We start from the raw sequence: 19,070 nt of genomic DNA, 5'->3' as shown, positions 1-19,070 counted from the left end.
TGTTAGGTGAAACAGAGTGCAGCTATGTGAGCAATACTCAAAGTACACCGCCTCTCACAAAGCAGCATCCTACTACCCACACTGCAGCTTAACTTTGACTTTACATCATTCTACATCAAACCATTCACTAGTACATACATAAACGTTGTAAGCCTTCGCAATGTGAAATCTTTCCCTTTTGGCCCTGGTAAGAAAAAATTCTCTGTTCAAGTCCTGGCTACCTCAGTCCTTCCAGTTCCCTCTCCTCAGATCTTGAGGCCTCCTTGTGATTTAGCGTAGCAGTCAATCCCTGCCTACAGTCTACTTTTTGTTAAGCACTGTCAAAGAAAATGTAGAAAACAAATTCAGCTCACAGACACCAGGGTTTGTACACACACTACTCTTCATGCTCCTCATCTTAAGTGAGGCAAGCCTGAAGGAAAGGAACTGACAGCTTCCAACAACCGACTGCAGTCATCTCACAGCAAGCCTGCAACCTCACCGCTTTGCATCTCGTCCCAGGGTGCTCACCCTGCTTCTGCCTTTCAGGCTGCAAAGCTCATGGGTTGCCTACAACCTACCACAGAAGCCAGCAGCACCTCTTGGCTCAACTCAGCTGGAGTTTTCTGTAGCCTCTGAGTGCTCCTGCAAGCAGCAGCAATGTGTGCAGCACAGAGGAGACTGCTTCTTAAGAGGTACTCAATACCAGGCTTACTGGCAAAGATGAACCTGAAAAGCATGCTGCACTTAACACCCATGAAACACAACGTCCTGTATTCAAGACATTTCCCCACTCTAAGTATATATGATACCACAAGGGTGAGTAGAAAAAAACCTCAACCCAGCACCAGCAGCCACACAAAAATCAGGAATGCCCGCATTAGAGGAAACTTCCCTTCCTGCCCAACACACCAGCTGCTGATATTACAAACACTAAGAGCTGTACGAGGGCAACAGTACTGCAAGAGTGCCCGTGGAAATTACAGAGGTGATGAAGTCTAAACTGACATATCAAAAAAGAGGAATCATAAAGCCCGTGACTCTTTCTTCAAGGCAAGTCTTGTTTCACTGGATACACAGTGGAAAACTGCCAGAAGAAACCTGAATGACTTAAAAACTTGAAGGCACGATCTAGCCTTAAGTTTTAGGGCAGCATGTAAACTTCGGATTTTTTATTTCTCAAGAAACTGATCAAGAATGCGGGATGATTGAAGAAGAGTGAGGAAACCTTTCTATGCTCAGACTGCTGCTCCAAGACATTTCCACTGGCTGAGTTGCAACACATCACAACATTCAGGCCTGCTTGTGGAGCACAGGCAGCTTCACATAGGCAACTCAAGAGGACAAATGAGAGTTTGCGCTGTGTGTACAAGAAGCAGTGTACTGTACTACTGTAGCACAGTGCTACTGTACAGTGAAGAAGTGCTTGTCCAAGAGTAAGTGGTTTTGATCAGATGACACTTGGTCAGGCCTGGACTGACAACATCCCTACCTCACAGAGCCATCTTCCCTCTTCTCTAGAGAACAGGGCCAACAGAGAAGCTCCAAGCATCAGTGAATTCACTTCAATGGTCTAGGCACAAGTTTTGGTTAAACACTTCAACGCTTTGGTTTGAAAAGTATCTGTGAATGAGCGCAGCATCTTTATAAGGTACTAAATATAGCTAGCAGTGAGCTCCATGCACTCAGTTGAATTTGTCCTTCCTTATTGCTGACACTCAGTCTGCTGATTCACTGCTAACTGTCTGCAGGCGTTCATGAAAATGAGAAATAACCAAGCTTAAAGCCGGAGCTGCTGAGTAGAATGACAATCCCTCCTCACCTTGAGTCATAGGAAAGGAAAAATGTACTTTTCCAGAAGTACATAGTCTTTGCTGGTTCCAGTAAACACTGTTTGATATCAAAGTTATGACAAAGTTGTTGTTGTTGTTGTTTTTTTTTAATACAGAAAACAAGATAAGGGACAAGTTAACTGTGTGGAAAATGCCACAGACAGAAGAATGGCAAATTTTACATTAATTGCAAAATCACTGATTGTCATCTGTAACAGGAAAGCACTTGAAACATGCATTGAATGTTAACCTGTTTGTTAGAATAATCAGCTGCTTCAAGACAATTCATTATGTGATATCTTGACTTTTACATCTGCAAGCTTAAACCTGGGTACTGAACTGCATCATCTTCAGGATGAAAAACACCACAGGGAGAAGAACTAGCACAGTGCCCCTACCAACAGGATGTGAAAGTTGTCTAAGCTTATGCACTGGCTAACCAGATAATCCAAAACTTGCCAGAGGGTTTGAGTTATGATACCAGCTCTAAATATCAAAATTGCTAGTTAACCTCCTGCAAATAACTATAAAGATTAAAAGGAATGCATGGAAAAACAGACAGAAAAAAGTATCTTGATGTCTCTTTCCTTTGGCAGCCTAAATGCAAAGATCCACCTAAATTTGTTTTCTTAAGAGGCTTCTGTATTTCACCATTAGTGGCCTGATAGTTGGATGTCAGTTCCTTAGAAACACATAGCCTAAGACAATTAGCTAGAACAGCTCAGAAACAGAAGATTAGATTTCTAGAGAATACCTTTTTAGTAACAGGTTCTGTAGGACATGACATTTCTGAGGAAGTCAGTGGCCCAAGACAAAATTCTCATTGTCCAGGAAAACATGCATTTGACTCTGAGGAAGCACCTCAGATCTCAAAAGCAACCGCTTCATTCCTATACTAGATAGGGGAAGAACACAGGAGCAGAGAGGAGCTTTTGAGCAGCTCTGGTGAGCATTAGCACATTAACAGGGGAATCCCTATTGTATTTCACTGGCAATTCATCCCACTAAGGAAGATAACCACTAAACAAGCTTACTACAAATAAATGTGCATTACGCACACAAGAAACCAAAGTTCCCCTCACAAAAACTCAGCTGAAGTGAATTGAGAGCTTACGGATCCAAAATTCAGTGAGTAAAGGCCTTCAGTTAGACACTTTCAATCTGCCAGCAACTGGAAAATAGCAACCAAGTTTCAGAAACTTCTAACAAACCTGTCATTTGTCCAGACAGGTTAGACAGAAGCACACATCCAGGCAGTTGCAACGCTCTAATTGCTAAGAAAACACAAGCACCTGCAACACAAAATGGTGCTATATTTTTTTCCTGAGACCTCCATAGTGTCTTTTCAGAGAATTGAGTAAATATGTAAGGATGTTGCAGAGAGACATACTCCCTTTCCTGTTCCTCAGTTGCATTCTCTAAATAGAGGGTGCACGTAGTGCAGCTACTCACTCCTAGATAAGATAATCATAGCCTCTAAGTCTGAAGAAAAACATTTTCTTCTTGCTTTCAGAGGACTCTCTGGCACAGCAAGCAAAAATACTGCTTGTGGGCATCATGATTTGACTTTACTTCAATTTCTGCACTCTATAAAGCGAAAAAAGAAAAATCAGTTACTCATCAAGTTTTATTTTAAGTGATAAATGTCTCAGTATTAGAAGTAATGACGTTTGCCTGCAACCACCTGACACCAAAGCAAGAATTGCAGACGCCTTCAGCATAACAGAAACAATACTCATGCAAATATTGTATCTTCTTACTGAAGCTTTAATAGCTCTGGTACGGTGCCAGACAGTTGAAGTGCTGGGGGTGGTTTTTTAATGTAACTCCTTGAGACTCAACAGTGAGGGAAGCACTAAGCAGGAAAATGATCAACATCATCAGAAATGTTGGCCCCTTTACTTCCATTCCTGAAATGATCTTGATCTCTACAAATGAAACAGATCTGGAAAATATTTTCTGAAATGCGACAGATCTCAGAATACCGACAAACAATATGAGATGTGAATATTTTTCTCTAATCTCATTTTTTCTCCTATACAAAAGGATCGAATATTAAAATTTATGTTTAAGTATCAAGGCCACAAACGTAGCTGGTTGTGCTCAACAAAGGCAGTTAACTACCTGTCTGCCCATTACAGACCTATGTTGAAAATTAGGGTTCTGGAAGAGGGATTTTATTCATCTAAGATTTCGACAGAAACACCTCAGAATGAGAAGGCAAACCAATAGATACCAAGTGTCACACTGGAATCTTTCTAGGGTATGAGAAATATACACTCTAAAAATATTCACCGAAAGCATCAGCCGGAATACTGCTGTGATATGAGAGAAAAGCATTGCTGCGTTTCCTTCCGTACGTACCAGGCCTCTTTCAAGTACTTATTTCTCTACCAAACTTTCTGGCAGGATGTGGCTGAAACCCCCCTCATCTCTCCCCAGCATAAACACTGAGCTCTAGAGGAAAGAGTTGGTCACCATCCAAGTTCTCTTAGAAAATTTGTTTTGATTTCTCTTTGGAATCGAGATCTGCTATGCATCTTCAGCTCAATGGTTCAAAACATTAAAACCAAGGTCAAGCTAACCAGCACTGCATGAACGTGAGCAGTGGTAAGAAAAACTGAGGCTGGCACACAGTAGTTTCTGTACGCACATCTCCAAGGCAAGAATCACCCCAGTACAGACAAATTCCTTGCCACGCCGGTCTACTAATAAGAGCAGTGGGGCCTTCAGAGATAGTGCTAGTCATCCAGAGCACACAGTCACAGGAGCAGTTTGCATACTGAGACTTCATCTCTAAGGCACAGCGTGAGGAATTCAGTTTAATCCCTGAAGCACTAAGCTTCACAGCTCTTTCAAATAGGTTCCCTTTCTTCAACGGCTAGACATACTGCTTTAGTAAGAAAGAAGAGGCCAGGAAAAAAGGTTTACAAAAAAAAAAAACAATGGCTGGAATAAACTGGGAATATATTAGGAACAGACTCGCTGAGAAACACCAAAAATTAATAAAGAGTGTTTATATACTTATTTATATACTGACCCTCCTATAAACCCTTAAACAAAAAAAGCAGGATCAGAACCAAAGTGGCTGCAAGAAAACATTATTGTATTTTCTTAGCAGTTTAAAAACACATTAGTGTAATATTTGTGAGAGATCAGAATTAGATCTCCTAAATCATTGTAAAACAGGCAGCACAGCACTGAAGGACTCCTGGGGCTTTGTGTTTTATTTTTAAAAGAAAACTTACAAGTTCTGTGAGGGTGAGTCAGCAGCAGGAATGCAGAGGTACTTCACTCCCTGTTGTAAAGAAGCAAAGAGAAATGAGACAAAACCATCCAAGTTAAATACACTCATTTACCACTGCTTAAGTCATGATGTAGACTGGTGCAGTCTTGCTGACTTTCTGCTTAGACAAGCAGAGACCATCTCTATGCGTCTGGGTTTTAAAACTGCCTTGTTGCCAAGACACCAGCACATAACTCAGCCAGGCTTATTCCAAGGTCCAGTAGCAAGATATTTCAAACAGAAGCATTTTTACTAAAAAGGCATACACTTTTTTTTTTCCTCAAAAAATGTCATTTTTCATACATTTCTAGTAAAACTAAGTGGCCATCCTTCCCTCTCTCTGAACAAAGCCTACAATCTAAAATTCTGATAGGCAATTTCTTTTGATTCCACACAATCATTTTTCTTTTCCTACCTGGCAAACCAAGGAAAATGTAATGCATTTTGAAGAAGAAAATGTTTGTAGGGCATTTTTATTTATTTTTTATTATTTTGGAAATTTCAAGAAGGACACTCATAAAATGTATACTTCCACAAAATTAGCTTCTCCTAGTCATGGTATTTTAATAAGTTACAAGATCAACTAGGAAAGTCAGGCAAGCATTTCTGATGCACTTTAAGTGTTACAGGGTATACTTAAAACAATACTATAATCATACACTACTGCTTTGCATTGTCAACGTTCATTTTAACTCATTCTATTTTCAAAGCTCATTTTGCCCCTACGACCGTTAAGAAAAAGAACACTTCCAATTAAGAAGTCAGCTAGATATGCTTTCAAAACTTCCAAGAACACAGATTGCAGCCTGTTCACTGCAAGTCGTTTAGTATCCGAGATAAGTAGGGTTGTGAGAATTATTCAGATGTAAAGACAAGGAGTCACAACAAGAGTCCACCAGAAAATGCACCTTTGTTTATCCTTCTGTAACAGTGCAAAACCCTTTAATAATCTTGCACTCTCAATCATTAAAAAAACAGAAAAAAATCAAATATTTATTTACAAGAGATCCTTCTAGTAACACTTGCCAACAAGGTAGAACATAATACATCTATCAGGCACTTCATTTCCTACATGGGGGTAAGTGTGAAACGCTCATTGCTCAACTGTGATGGCTACTTGAGGCAGCATCTTCTCTAATGCCACCTTTACTCAGCTGACTCCGAATCCTCCTCTGATAAAGCTTCTCCTGCCATCTCATATAAAAGAATAATCACTTTTCTAAGTGGTCCTGACCTCTGGCACCATGACACATCATTCTGCTAATCCTGTACAAGATGCATGAACTCCACTACCACATCTGAGATGATGTGGTGATTCCTCACCTCCACCTCTTCACCATCACTTCCATAAAGCACCAGCTATTTTCTCAGGTGCCAGAACTTCACAGCCACAAAGTTTTGAGAGCCTGCCCTTTCCTTTCCATGCTTTACCAGATGTCCCTGCCCTCACTGCTCATGAGGTGCATGCCGCAAACCAGAGTGTAGCCATTTCTGTCCAGGCTTTCTGGTTTGGGAAAGACAGTCAGAGCAGGGAAGAATTTGCAGACAGGTGCTGAGCACAGAGATGTGGCAGGGCCAGATGAGGGAGAAGGAACCATAACAACAATGCCAATATAGCGACAGTATGTGGCACTTTGTGGGATAGCTGCATGGCAGAAGACAGCTGAGGGGAGAGAGACTGGAAAGGAAGGCAGTTCAAAGTAGCTCACTGCCAAAGGGAACTGCATCAACAAGTGACAGTTTATACTGCTCTACATCGGGATAAGGGATGCCTGCTGTGGGACACTGGGATGGCTTCACAGTCGTGAGGCAATGCACAACAGGTTTGCATAGACACATTCACTTAAAAACATGTAGTAGCAGTAGTAATACATTCATCAGTAGGCTGCTGAGCTAAGGCTAATAATTATATTTTGACAAGTAATTAGGACAATCATCTTGAACAATACATCTGAGAGGTTCATCTTGGACATCTTTAAGTGAGTCATTGCAGTAAATCGGGGCCTGTGACCTGAAAGTAAGTTTACATGTTGTTCTTTCCACCACATCTCTATATAACTTCATGCCATTAACTCTTTACCACCAAGAGCAAAAAACAGGAGGAAAACTAAAGGTAGGAGATAGGTTAACACTGGCACACATCACACACCTCTGGTATAGATTTGCTCCTATAGCACAGGCTGATTCAGAAGCTATGGCACATGCTGAGCACTCTTCACACATTGAGTGCAGAGGGGCTTTCAGATCATGTTCACTTTAAAAACAGAAGTAGTACCAGCACAAGTTGAAGAGCCACAATGTTCTTTTTTTTTTTTTTTTTGTCATGGCTGGCTAGTTCCCACTACCACAAGCAGGCATGAAACTAGCCTATGACAGACCACATATGGTACTGAATGGCTCATCCAGAGCCTCTTCTTGGAGGTCTTCAGCACAGCTTCCAGTGAAGTAGCACCGGCACGCCTTTCATTAGTGTGGTCACCAATGCTCAGTATCAGCCAGCAAGCCTGAATAACATAGCTTCTCAAAGAGGAGATGTTTAAAGTTACTGGAATTTGGTATTTCGACCAATGCACTTCACATATATGGTGGTTTTTGGAAGGCTGTGGTGATGGACTCCTCTCTGCAAGCAAATGATCACACTCAACTCAGAAACAGAGGTGGCATTTCAGAAGTACTGTACAGTTACTTAACCCCACTCTCACCAAAGGGGGAAAAAAAAGCATAGAACTCTGACTTTGACCCAAGCAGTTGGGTTCTACCCTACCATCAAGTTTTGGTTCTCACTGTTTAAACAGTAATAGAATCAAATATCATTCATTCTAATGGTATACCTGAAATACAGCAACTATAAAAGATTGTATGGAGGCAGGCACTGACTGATGAGACCCAAGGGCTTTTGTGTAGACATCTGTAGTTTGACTTCAGGGATTAGCTTTGCTTTACATTCTGGGTACACATTTTAAAAAACACATTGGCAATAGAAAGAATGCTTAATTACTAAACTGTTTGCTGCTGTTGTTAAAACAAACAAACAAACAAACAACAATCTACACAAGTACTATCATGATCCTGGGTTTTTATGCCCCAAGACATTACTATCCTTCCTGAGCACATATCTTGCAGATAGATAGCATATCTGTCTGAAAGGGACCCCTCAAAGCAGAACAGCTTATGTCAAGGGAACAAGTAAATAGGAACAAATTTTAGATATAGTATTAGCACGCAAGAAAGATACAGACACTGCTTGTTACCTAGCAGAGTTCACTTGCCATTCTGAAACCACAAAGTGTAAGAAGTAGGCAGGCAACAATTAGTGAAACACAGCAACTAAAACAGAGCAAACTAAAATCAAAAGATAGTTAAACAGTCAAGCAGACCAGCTCCAAGTGAAAATTTCAACAATCTCCAGACCATCATCTTGTCAGCAGTTTCATTCAAGAAGCTTTAATCTGGTTGAATATGCAGTATCCAGAGTTGGTCCCAAATCCCACGTTAATTAAGACACAACACAAATTAAATGTCACGCTGTCTGCAAGTCCTGATTTTATTATTAATTTTAAATGAATCATCTTGCTCCTTAGTAGTGACAATTCCCTAAAAACTGTTCGGTGAAGGGAGGACAGAACACCTTGAAACAGGTATTGTATCTCACCAATTACACACAATAATCCAGATGTCACAAAACAACTACTTGCTGCAAAATTATGGCACAGAGAAAAGCTTGCTGTTGCAAGAACTGGAGAAAAGTAATATTATTTTCAATTGTACATGGAGTAATTGAATGGCTTCATTGAGTACTGGTGCTAATATTATTCAAACATTTCTGTCAACTGTATCTTATCTCTCAAGTTTCTCAGATTGTCAAAAAAATCAACCCAACTTTTTCACTTCACAAGTGAAGTCATGTATGTTCTCAGACAACAAAATATTCCATCCGTATGCCAACACAAAAGAAAACCATGCTCTCCAGTGAATACTCATCTGTTCACAGCTAAGCTTCCAGATCAATGAGTTGCCGAACACAGCTTTCTTCTGCCCATCTCTTGATTCACTACTACTCTCCAATTGTTACTTCTAAACCACCAATGGAGAAAAGAAAGTGAAGAATCACATTTGACAACAAACCTTCCAACACACACACGTTTTTCTGAATCTTTTCATTATCATTCATGTGATGATCCTAACTGATGCCCTAAACAATTAAAAACATTTTTTTTGAAGTGCTAAGATTACAAAAAAAAAAATTAATAAAAGATTATTTACTTTTCTGTTTTCTGTTCCAGCAGACAGAGTAACCACCAAAACTAGATTTCTGTCTCTTAGGCCCTGAAACTAAAGGCTACAGTTAAACCGATACAGTGAGAGCTAACAAAACTAGAGCAAGTATTCTGATTTCAAGATTGTCAAAGCTGAAACAAGCGAGAGTTAAGTAAAATTTCTAAAATTCACTGGTATTTGAGCAACAACAACACTGGCACAATCTCAGTGATTCTAGAACCAAAGCAGCTCTGTGACAACGAGCACTGAGGTATTAAGATTAAAAAGATTCAGGCACACATGTATATGTGAGCACACAGAGAGATTTTACACTGAAGATGCTATTGGAACTGCAGGCATTTCCAAATTTGTGTTTATTTTCGAGGTCAGTCAACTAAGACTAGAAACTGAATGGGAATTGCACACTCAGAAAACTCAATAAGACTAAAACAAGAACTTTCTAATTCTTTAACTGAAAAAAAAAAAAAAGATCATTACATCTTTGTTATTAAATCCAGCGATCCACAGACTGTTCAGGAAAAAAAAAACAGTCCAATTGCTTAATGTGTGCTCAATTTGTAACCTATTTACCTACTTTTTAGCTTAAAAAGTACCCCTGCTTCATTTTAACTAACATTGTACAAACTGGCATTCAGATTTTCGTAGAAGGACATGTAGAATTTTGCAGTAGCAAAATGACACATCCACAAGTACCACATGTCCGATAATTGGTCAATGACTGAAAATAAGATCTCTAAAGAACACATGAATTTAGCCTCAATACCAAGAAAAACTTCACATCCAAGGAGAAGGTGCAAAAAGCAGTAGTGTGAGAGAAGTGCAGCACCTACACGGACATCTTCTTTTCTATATGAGAAAACACACTGCGAGGTGATTTAGAATGAGGCACAGTTCAACGAAATCATACTAACCTATCTGAGAAATAAAATACTCCAGGGATTTTTATACAAAACTCAGTACTATTAGCAGATGCTCTTCAGAACGCTGTCCCTTCTGTTATTGCATGCACAACCTTTTTTTTTTTTTCACATTGTAATTATTATTGGAAATCTGAATCTACAATTTAGGATGTTAAAAGACAGGGGTGAAAGAAGAAAAAAATAACATCAAATACAAAATTTCTGCTCCCCAAGAGGCTCAGGGGAAGAGGCTATTATTTTTTTAAAAAAAAAAGGTTAAAAAGGGCAAGACTGTATTTTTGGCAATAGACCACTCTATATTTAAATTTATGTAAAGATGCCATCAACGACTTCCAAGAATTTTTTTTTAAACCTAAAACCCTAAACTTAAATTTGTGAAGCCAGATGCAAATAGGAAACCTCTAGCACCTGGCAAGTTCTTTCAGGTTAGTCAAAAACCATGTGTTAATTTGAGTCGTCACATCAACAGATGAGGACAGGACTTATTTTTGTTTAGGGGCATTTCAGCAAAAAAAGCTAAAGTGGGAAACAGCCAGCACAAAGCTTCCTCAAGCCAAACCAACAAGAGCTGATGAAGAGTTTTGTTCAGTAATGCACCAAACTGAACATGCTAAACTGAAAACCATTCAACCGTTTGCTTGTCCTTTCAGTTGCTCTCTGTAGCAATCACCATTGGTGCTGATTTTATTAATGACTCATAGAAAATACATTTGTGTTTCAGAAAAAAAACAAAAAACAAAAAACAAAAAAACAACACGACTGCTAATTGACTTCAGTGAACAACACACTCAGGTTTGATTTTGAAAAAATATAAATGAAATAGAAATTAGATGAAGAATATCAACTACAGAAAGCTCCTGCAACAGAACTTACACACTTACTATGTGCTGTCTTGTAAAAAACTATTTTACTATAAGTAAGTCATAGTTGGTTGCTGCTTTTTCTTTTTCTTTTTTTTTTTGAGGGGAGGTGTTGGTTTTGGGGTGTTTCTTTTTTTGTTTGTTTTTGCAAAGTTTGTTTTCTTAGTAACACTTTTTTGAAAAGTTCCTATCATTAAGTCCAGTCAAACTTAATCTCAACTCAATCCACCTTTCTAACATAATGCTGAAACACTGAAAAGTTATGGCTTTGACTTGACTTACAAAGAGCTTTGTATATCATTACTAATTCTATCTTTGACCTGGTTTATCTGAAAGAATGAGGAGGAAGAGAAAACACCAATAACTTTACACTTCTCACCTCCTTCAGGACTATATACTTCAGCTGACAGTAAGGACCTTGTTAAGGCATGGCTTACTCAGTGCCCCACACGCATCAACAGAGCACCATCCATCACACCTGTCCCTGATTCCTAAGGGAGCTCCAAGTACTACATTAAAGCAATATGTCCCACCTATGTCTTTGTTTCAGGGAACTCTGGAACACCTCAGAAGCACATTCACATTTACACATCTGGATTACCTTCCCCAGCACAACCTCTTTGGCACAGCGTAAGTCAGAGCATTTGGTCTGCTCCAGTCAACACAGTACCCAACCAGCCTTGGCATCTGCTGGGCAAAAAAAGCCCTTGTACAAACAACTGCAAGCTTCAAACATTCTTCGTCCTCTCTACCCTACCATTTGCCACTAAGGAACGTTTCCCCTGACACAGCCAGTGGGTATTGAGCAATTCAAACAATGAACTGATCTGACTGCATCACCATTACAACAGCCTCTACCAAGGGTAAATCCTGATGATCCCAGCCTAACAAACTTTAAAAGTTGCTCTGTAGAAGTCATTTGGAGGCTTCTTAGTGGGACATCAAAGTCATTTCTGAAAAATTAGTCAGAGCTTCTAACTTCACAAGCAGAACCAAAGCCAGAAAGGGCATTACTTCAAACAGGAGAAAATCTTCTGGTGCCACTACACCTGAGAGAAAGATGGTACCTATTTTGCTCAGCATGGTCTTCTGAAACATAAGGGGAAAATCTTACCCCAAAAGCACTGAAATACCATAAAAGAAAGTTAAGTATTTCTATTAGAAGAGGCAGTTTCTATACTTCCCCTTGATGATAGCATAAAGGCTGAAAATTGATTGCTTCCATTGGTGGTAACACTTGTCATATAAGAGCTTATTGCTGTAGATAGAACAGCAACAGCCTGACCTGACTAAGTAATTTGCTGAGCTGATCCTTATAAAATAGTAACAGCCTTGTGACATATTAGCAACTCTGATTTTGAAGACTTCCTTTCCATTTCACTTTTAATAGTACCCCTAAGTCTCTGGACAGCATAGTCTATGCACAGAACATGCTGCCAATCATATGAAGCAGGGATCTCTTTCATCATGCCACTGAGATGCAGTTTTCACATATTAAAGGGTTCCTCCAACTCAAGGCTTCTGTATGCTATTCAACACTATAATGCAGTTTTAATAGACTACTTACTATTCCTCATTAAGCCACATCTGTCCAGAATTAGCACATGCCAGCTGCTTAGCTTCCCTATTTTTCCCTTTTTCAGTTATTTCACTTTGAGAACTGATATGCTTCTGAGCCCAGACAAATGCTTTCTGGACTGCTTTGTTTCTGTGTGGGGATATTCCTTCGCATTACAGAGCCAAAGAAGAAAGCACTGAAGTGGCTTTCAGCACTTCCAGAACTGTCAAGAGGCATGACAGGATTCTTATTCCCTTTGTTTCAGCACAAAGTCCCTAATGCATACACATACTAAAAAAAAAAAAAAAATCCAACAAAAATACTTTTATACTGAGGCAGATTATTTGAATTGTGGCAGAACAATTTACTTTGTTTTTATTAATTATATTTATGCAGATTTTTAAAGATGGTCTTCACACATTTGCAAGACTGTCACATCCAACTGGAATTGCATTAAAATTTACAACATCCAACCAGGCTTTGAAAAATGAAATGAGATCCAGATCTTGATGCAGCCTGATATAAATGCATTATCTATACTAGGCCTGCAGGCTATGACTATTCAAGAAACGTGTAGATGTGGCACTTAAGGACATGGTTCAGTGGGCACGGTAGTAACTGGTTGACGGTTTGACTTGATGATCTCAGAAGAGACTTCTGTGATTCTATGATTTCATCTGTTTGCTGTTTACTCAAGGAGCAAGAAAGATTGTTCTTTAATAATAGCATTTTAACTGTGCTTTTCTCTTTTGGCTTAGTTTCTCAAGGATAGACTTTTTTCAATCTTATTTCTACTGGACCATGCCATTTATTCTCAAATATACAGTTCTGTTGCGCTGGCTGCACAAGCAAGCAGAATGAGCAAGATGCTTAGCAATTTGTTCTTGCCTAACTCCCCCTGCAACTACCTACCAGTTTTACACAGTCATCAAGTCAGGAAAACAAGGAGAAAAGCTGCAGCTCTGGAGACAGCACATACCAGATAAAGATGATACTGTTAATGACAACAGAATGCTCAAGGAAAGAAAAATCAAATACCACTAACCTGATGGTGCTTTGGTTAACTGCAGTGAGGATTAAAACAATCTATAAGATAGTATATTGAGTTAGAGGAAAAAAGAGTAGATGTTTCATGGGTATTAAAATATTTTCTTAGCAACCAGAAGACTTTGCAGCATTCAAAAATCCAGTGCCTTAAGATCACTCATTTAGAGAATAAATCTAGCAAGCCACAAGACTTGAAACAACAGCATCTAAGTACCTGATTACCAGGATACGGGCTGGTTATTTACATGAAATAGAGATGTCTAAAGTTTACAAGAACTTTTGCTACTGGGCAAAGAAAAATAACATTTCAAACTCCCAGAAAATCAGGCATATTTTGTCAGGATTTTACTTACACTTCAGTCAAATGACTACACACATATATTGATACACTCCATCCGAAAAAGGACACTAAAAATAAAAATAAAAGCAAAACAAGTTCTCCAGCAACAGAAAACACAGAACAAAAAAACTCACGGGCATATAGAAGCAGCACACATGCAAAAGCCTACTCCTAATGCAATATGCTGCAAACAGAACTGCTGTAAACCGTGGAATTGCTGTGGAAAGCTTTTGTGACTGAGGACAGTACAGGGATGCCCAGGTAAACTCTTGCTGATTTAAGATCTATGTTGTTACTGTGATGTCTCCAAGATGAGTGCAGCATTTGGCTGCCTGCGGTGCAGCACAGGTCAGTCTGACAATGAGAATGTTGTAAATAAATTAATCCCAAAGGACTCCACAAATACAGGCAACCAGTAATACATGTTAAACATTTACTACGTCACACTTCTGGTGTTAGTTAAGAGAAAAAAAACAAAATTATTAATAACTGACAAATGTGTGGTGTACCATGTGAAAGAAGCTGGTAGTTTCAGTCCATTTCTGGATTGATGGACAGGTGCCTGCAATATACTCAGCAGTCACCACAGCTGGCACCTCAAAGCATCTGGGACAGACCAAGGACTGAGAAGTGCTTGACATGGAAGTACAAAGTTCAAAGACCTTTGCACTTTACACGAATTGACTTCACACAAAAGTGGAGCACAACTAAACTCACCACTGCCTTGGCAGTATTTTTCAGCAATTACTTATCCTCCTTGTTAAAACCTTGCTTACTTCCAACCTGAACACATGTACCTTCATTTCTTATTCCAATATGGTTTCTTTGCATGGGGACCTGAGGACTGTAATCAGGTAATTTCCTGCCTTCCTCTGTGGTCATCAGTCTCTGGGACTGAACTTGAACGGCCACAAAAACAGAAATAATTCCTAGCACCCTTTCTGCTTCTAGGAGTCATGCTGTAGGCCTTCCCACATTACACACAACAACTACTGCACAATGCAGAGGGGGAAACAGTTTTGTTTTCACCAGTATTTAAGTGTGTGTGTGTGCAGTGGGAAGGACAGGGAAGGGGCAAGAGTAACTGTTAAGGATGCTGCAAGTTCAGCTGCTTGCAGATGACTACCCACAACAGTACACACTTCCCACAGCAGGACACAGTTTTGTTGAAACAGCTGCACAGTCCATACCAGCATCCTACTTAGTTTGGGCCAGCATCCATCTCCAAGTGCCATCCCTCCAAACAGGATCAAACACCTGGAAATTCCACAGTGAAACAACATGCAACCAGATTACTATAAGAAAGATTAGCAAGACTTGCCTTCACCTCCTTTGCTTAGATCAACTGGCACAAAATTGGTTAGATCCCAGATTTAAAGGATTAGAGTAAAGGTAAACATCACCAACACGACTTTGCTGCGTGTCTTTCTCAACAATAGTAGCAAAGTAGGCTCGAACGTGTTAGGTTTTGTATCCTCTAACATACTGAAAAGCTCTAGTAAGTAAAGCAGCATTTGAGCTTGATAGGAATGTCTCTTGGGGGCCATTTCCCAGAGCATCCCAAAAGAACACTGCTTGCAGGGGCAATCCAAAAGCAAGGGCTCTAATTGGCTCAGTTAGATTTCTGTGGAGCAATGGCTTGTCTGTAGAGAAAGGGAAGAAGTGCTTAGGAGGTATTAAGTGTCCACTATCTCTTTATATTCTGACTGACTGCTTGGTTAGAATGCCTAGATATCACAGCAGTCAGATCTTTAAGCATTTTGGTCTCTGAAGCCCAACAGCTATTTATCTTGACCTTAAAACAAAAAAGGAGTTCAACTAAGAGACACAACAGGTCATTGCAAGCTATACAACCATTTAAAGCACACAAGTATCTGATTTCCTATCTGTCTTTCACTCTCTCTTACATTCTGACCAGAGGTTTTCAAATCTGAACTAGCTAGGAAAGAGATTAGAAAGCAGGTGGCAAGAAACCTAATTGTTCTTCTCTGCATATGGCTTTTGTATGGATATAAGACCTCTGCAAATGTTCCAATGGCAGCTGTCCAAAGTGCTCTGGAGGAGCCAACCTGCTTCCATGTCTGTGCAGGAATACACAGCACTGCTGGACATCACTCTAATTCAGAGGGTTCCTTCTGCACAGCTGAAGTAACAACCTTGCTGAGTGTGGCACACAGCCCTTTCACTGGGACATGCCACCAGTTACCTATAGTTTTTCTGATGGAGTTATAAACATGCATCTTTAAAATATAAAATGTTTACTTAACAGGTTAAGATCCCATTTAGCAACGGTGTGCTTCATTGGAACAGCAGCCTCAGGATGCTTTCTAAATATGAATTAATTTTAGGCTTGGTTTTATATTTTCTTGAAATTAATTAACAAGAACCAAGGGGCAATACTGCAAGATAACTTAGTCCAGATTTTGGCAGATTCTTTTCAGTCTAAAACACCTGAAAGCCTTACAAAACAATTTTATGTCTTGTACTTAATGTAGGCTGACAATATCTGAATGTATGAAAAATTTTATATTCCAGCTGATTTACCAACCTACTTTTTCTCGTTATTCCAACTTGAAAGCATACCATAGCTTTCCAAGGCTGAACTTCAATTATGAGCCACATACAACTTAGAAGTCCATGAGAATTTGTAAATAATCATCAAAATAACTTCTGAAACCAAATCTCAGTGAGAAAAGCTTCCTTTTAATCATCTCTTCAACAGAAAAACACTATGAAACCTAAACCAATATAACAAATGTTTTTTGTGAAACTCTTCAGTCATTTTCTAGCAAGCTGGTAAGCTACTAGAAAATACTTACAAATACCTATAACACACAGAAAGAAGCACATTTTTATAAGCTACTGTGAATATTTTAACATTAGGTAAGAACAGACTGTCAAGAGAGGGGCAATGCCCTAAGCTACTAAAAGGGAAAGTAATTTTATAATTTAACAAGTTGGTGCTCTCCACATATACTGGACATCTGCTTTTTCCTCTTCATTACTGTTCCTATCCAGTGCGGACATTGAAACCAGATTGCTCATTTTCATCCTCTACCCAAGGTTTGCAGCTTCAGGTGCTTTATCAGAAGAACTTTTGCATCATAACAGTCACTACCATAATTTCAAAACATGACAAGCAAGATGTGAGTAATCTGGCACCTCTCTAAAGGTATGCACCCATATTTGTTTGTACTACAGACAGCTAAAGAAGACCAAATCCTCTTTGACAACAACAGTGAATCTTCTGTTCCTAAAAACACTTACTTTCGTGGCTTGCAAAGAAAGTTTTGCTTAATGGAATATTTGTAACATTTCCTATTGGATGATTAGGAAATCTTTGAAATTTTGTTAGCAAGAGACAAATGCAACTACTGCTGCTCATGAAAATGCAGCACTTTAGAAATAATCAGTGCACACACACAAAACAGGGAGCCTCAGGAAAAAAAGCTTCTCAATTCACAGCAATTCCATGTTCAAAGGTCCAAACAAAATTAAATGGATTTCTGAATACCAACGTAGGCTCTAACTTGCAAATGGTGATGTGTAGTGTAAAAGGGAAGGAAATGCATCAGAAAAGCATTCCTGTTTGACTTCAGTGGACTTGAGAACAAGCCTCAAGCACTACATGGATACATCAGCTGTAAACAAACCTACCTATAGACACGGGAAGATGCAAATACTAAAGGAAGTAATACAATGTTTTGTAGGTCTTCGTTCCAAAAGAGAAACATTCAGATGCAGATAAAGTAAGTAAGTTCACAGTAAGACTATGAATGATAAAGCAATAATAATCAGTTCAGCTCCCAAATAAATGGACCTTGAAATCCTTGCACTATTTACAGAAGTTTAACTGCTGCTTTCCACAGCACCTGCAAGGAGAAGAGTACATTGCACATTGCAAAAACAGAAGGCACAGTTAGAGAAACATTTATTTCAGAGGCAGAGGTGAACAAAGAAAGCCTACCCTCGACCAGCCACTGCTCCTCTACCACTGTAAGTTTTAAGACTGCATCATGAACCAGATTGGGAACTGAACTGGGTAAATTTAATATTCAGTGTCTTTTGTGGAAGTAGCTAGAGGAAGAAATGGTGACTTGATTATATTTGGTTCACACAAGCTCCCAGATCTGTTCACCACACAGACCCACAAACAGATGTAACGCCATGTCAGGAAGGCGTGTGGGCTGTCAGAACTACCACCAACACCACAAGAAACACTGACCTGAGGTTGCAGCTGGAATGTGCCATAATTAGCATTCCTACCTTTCTAATAATGATAATAAATCAAACCTCTACTCATTATAGAGAGCAGCACCCCAGAGGAAGTAACTACATCTCTCCTCAACTAAGAGTTGTTTGAAGTTCAGTGATTCAGAACTAACCTGCATCAGGCTCAACGTAAGTCAGATGGACACTTCAAAGTTAACAGCTTACGTAAACTCTGCTTAAATCCACTTCTAAGCTAAAAGCAAACCTTGAATTCCCCATGAACTTCATTTTTGTTTTAATCATGACATATTAGGGATATCTTTTGTTCAGCTTGACTACTGATTTGTCTGAGAGAAATGGAAGTTTTGTAGTAAGTTTGTAGTTTTCAGTTTTAGGACTGAATCCACTGGAGACTTCATGTGACAAGAGTGAAAAGGAGAGATCCCAGAGGTGAAACCACCAACTGTCTTATCTCCTATTTTGCCATATTTCACAAAAAATGAAAGGGAGTGAGCTAGTGAATTTAAGAGGACAAGTAGGTCAATATAAAACAACAGCAGGATTCTAGGGTGTACCAAAGTCTTGACACACTTCTCTCCCTTTAAAGCAACATGGTATAAAGAAAGCACAACAGTCAAACAGATTGGTTCCAGCTCTTTTACTGCTTTAAGATGACACAGCAAGTCAAGTCATTTCAACTCTTGAGATAAGTTCCCCTTTCATAAAACAAGGAATAATATTTTGTGTTAGTGTTGGAG

General features: G+C 39.3%; 1 protein-coding gene across 4 annotated transcripts in view; it reads right to left on the bottom strand.

Annotated features, from left to right (window-relative positions):
• The window catches only part of DUSP22 (dual specificity phosphatase 22), a 78,291-nt gene that overhangs the window by 8,801 nt on the left and 50,420 nt on the right, over positions 1-19,070 (bottom strand). For all 4 annotated transcript variants that reach the window (XM_090137005.1, XM_090137007.1, XM_090137008.1 and 1 more), the window contains one exon: positions 5,060-5,109. In XM_090137005.1, the coding sequence (XP_089993131.1) occupies positions 5,060-5,109 (50 nt within the window). The remainder of the gene's footprint in view (positions 1-5,059; positions 5,110-19,070) is intronic.

The sequence above is a fragment of the Phasianus colchicus genome, chromosome 3 (assembly GCF_987193195.1).
Source record: "Phasianus colchicus chromosome 3, bPhaCol1.hap1.1, whole genome shotgun sequence".
Lineage (NCBI taxonomy): Eukaryota > Metazoa > Chordata > Aves > Galliformes > Phasianidae > Phasianus > Phasianus colchicus.
The sequence above is the reverse complement of the archived record's forward strand: the minus strand, read 5'-3'. Positions and strand labels throughout refer to the sequence as shown.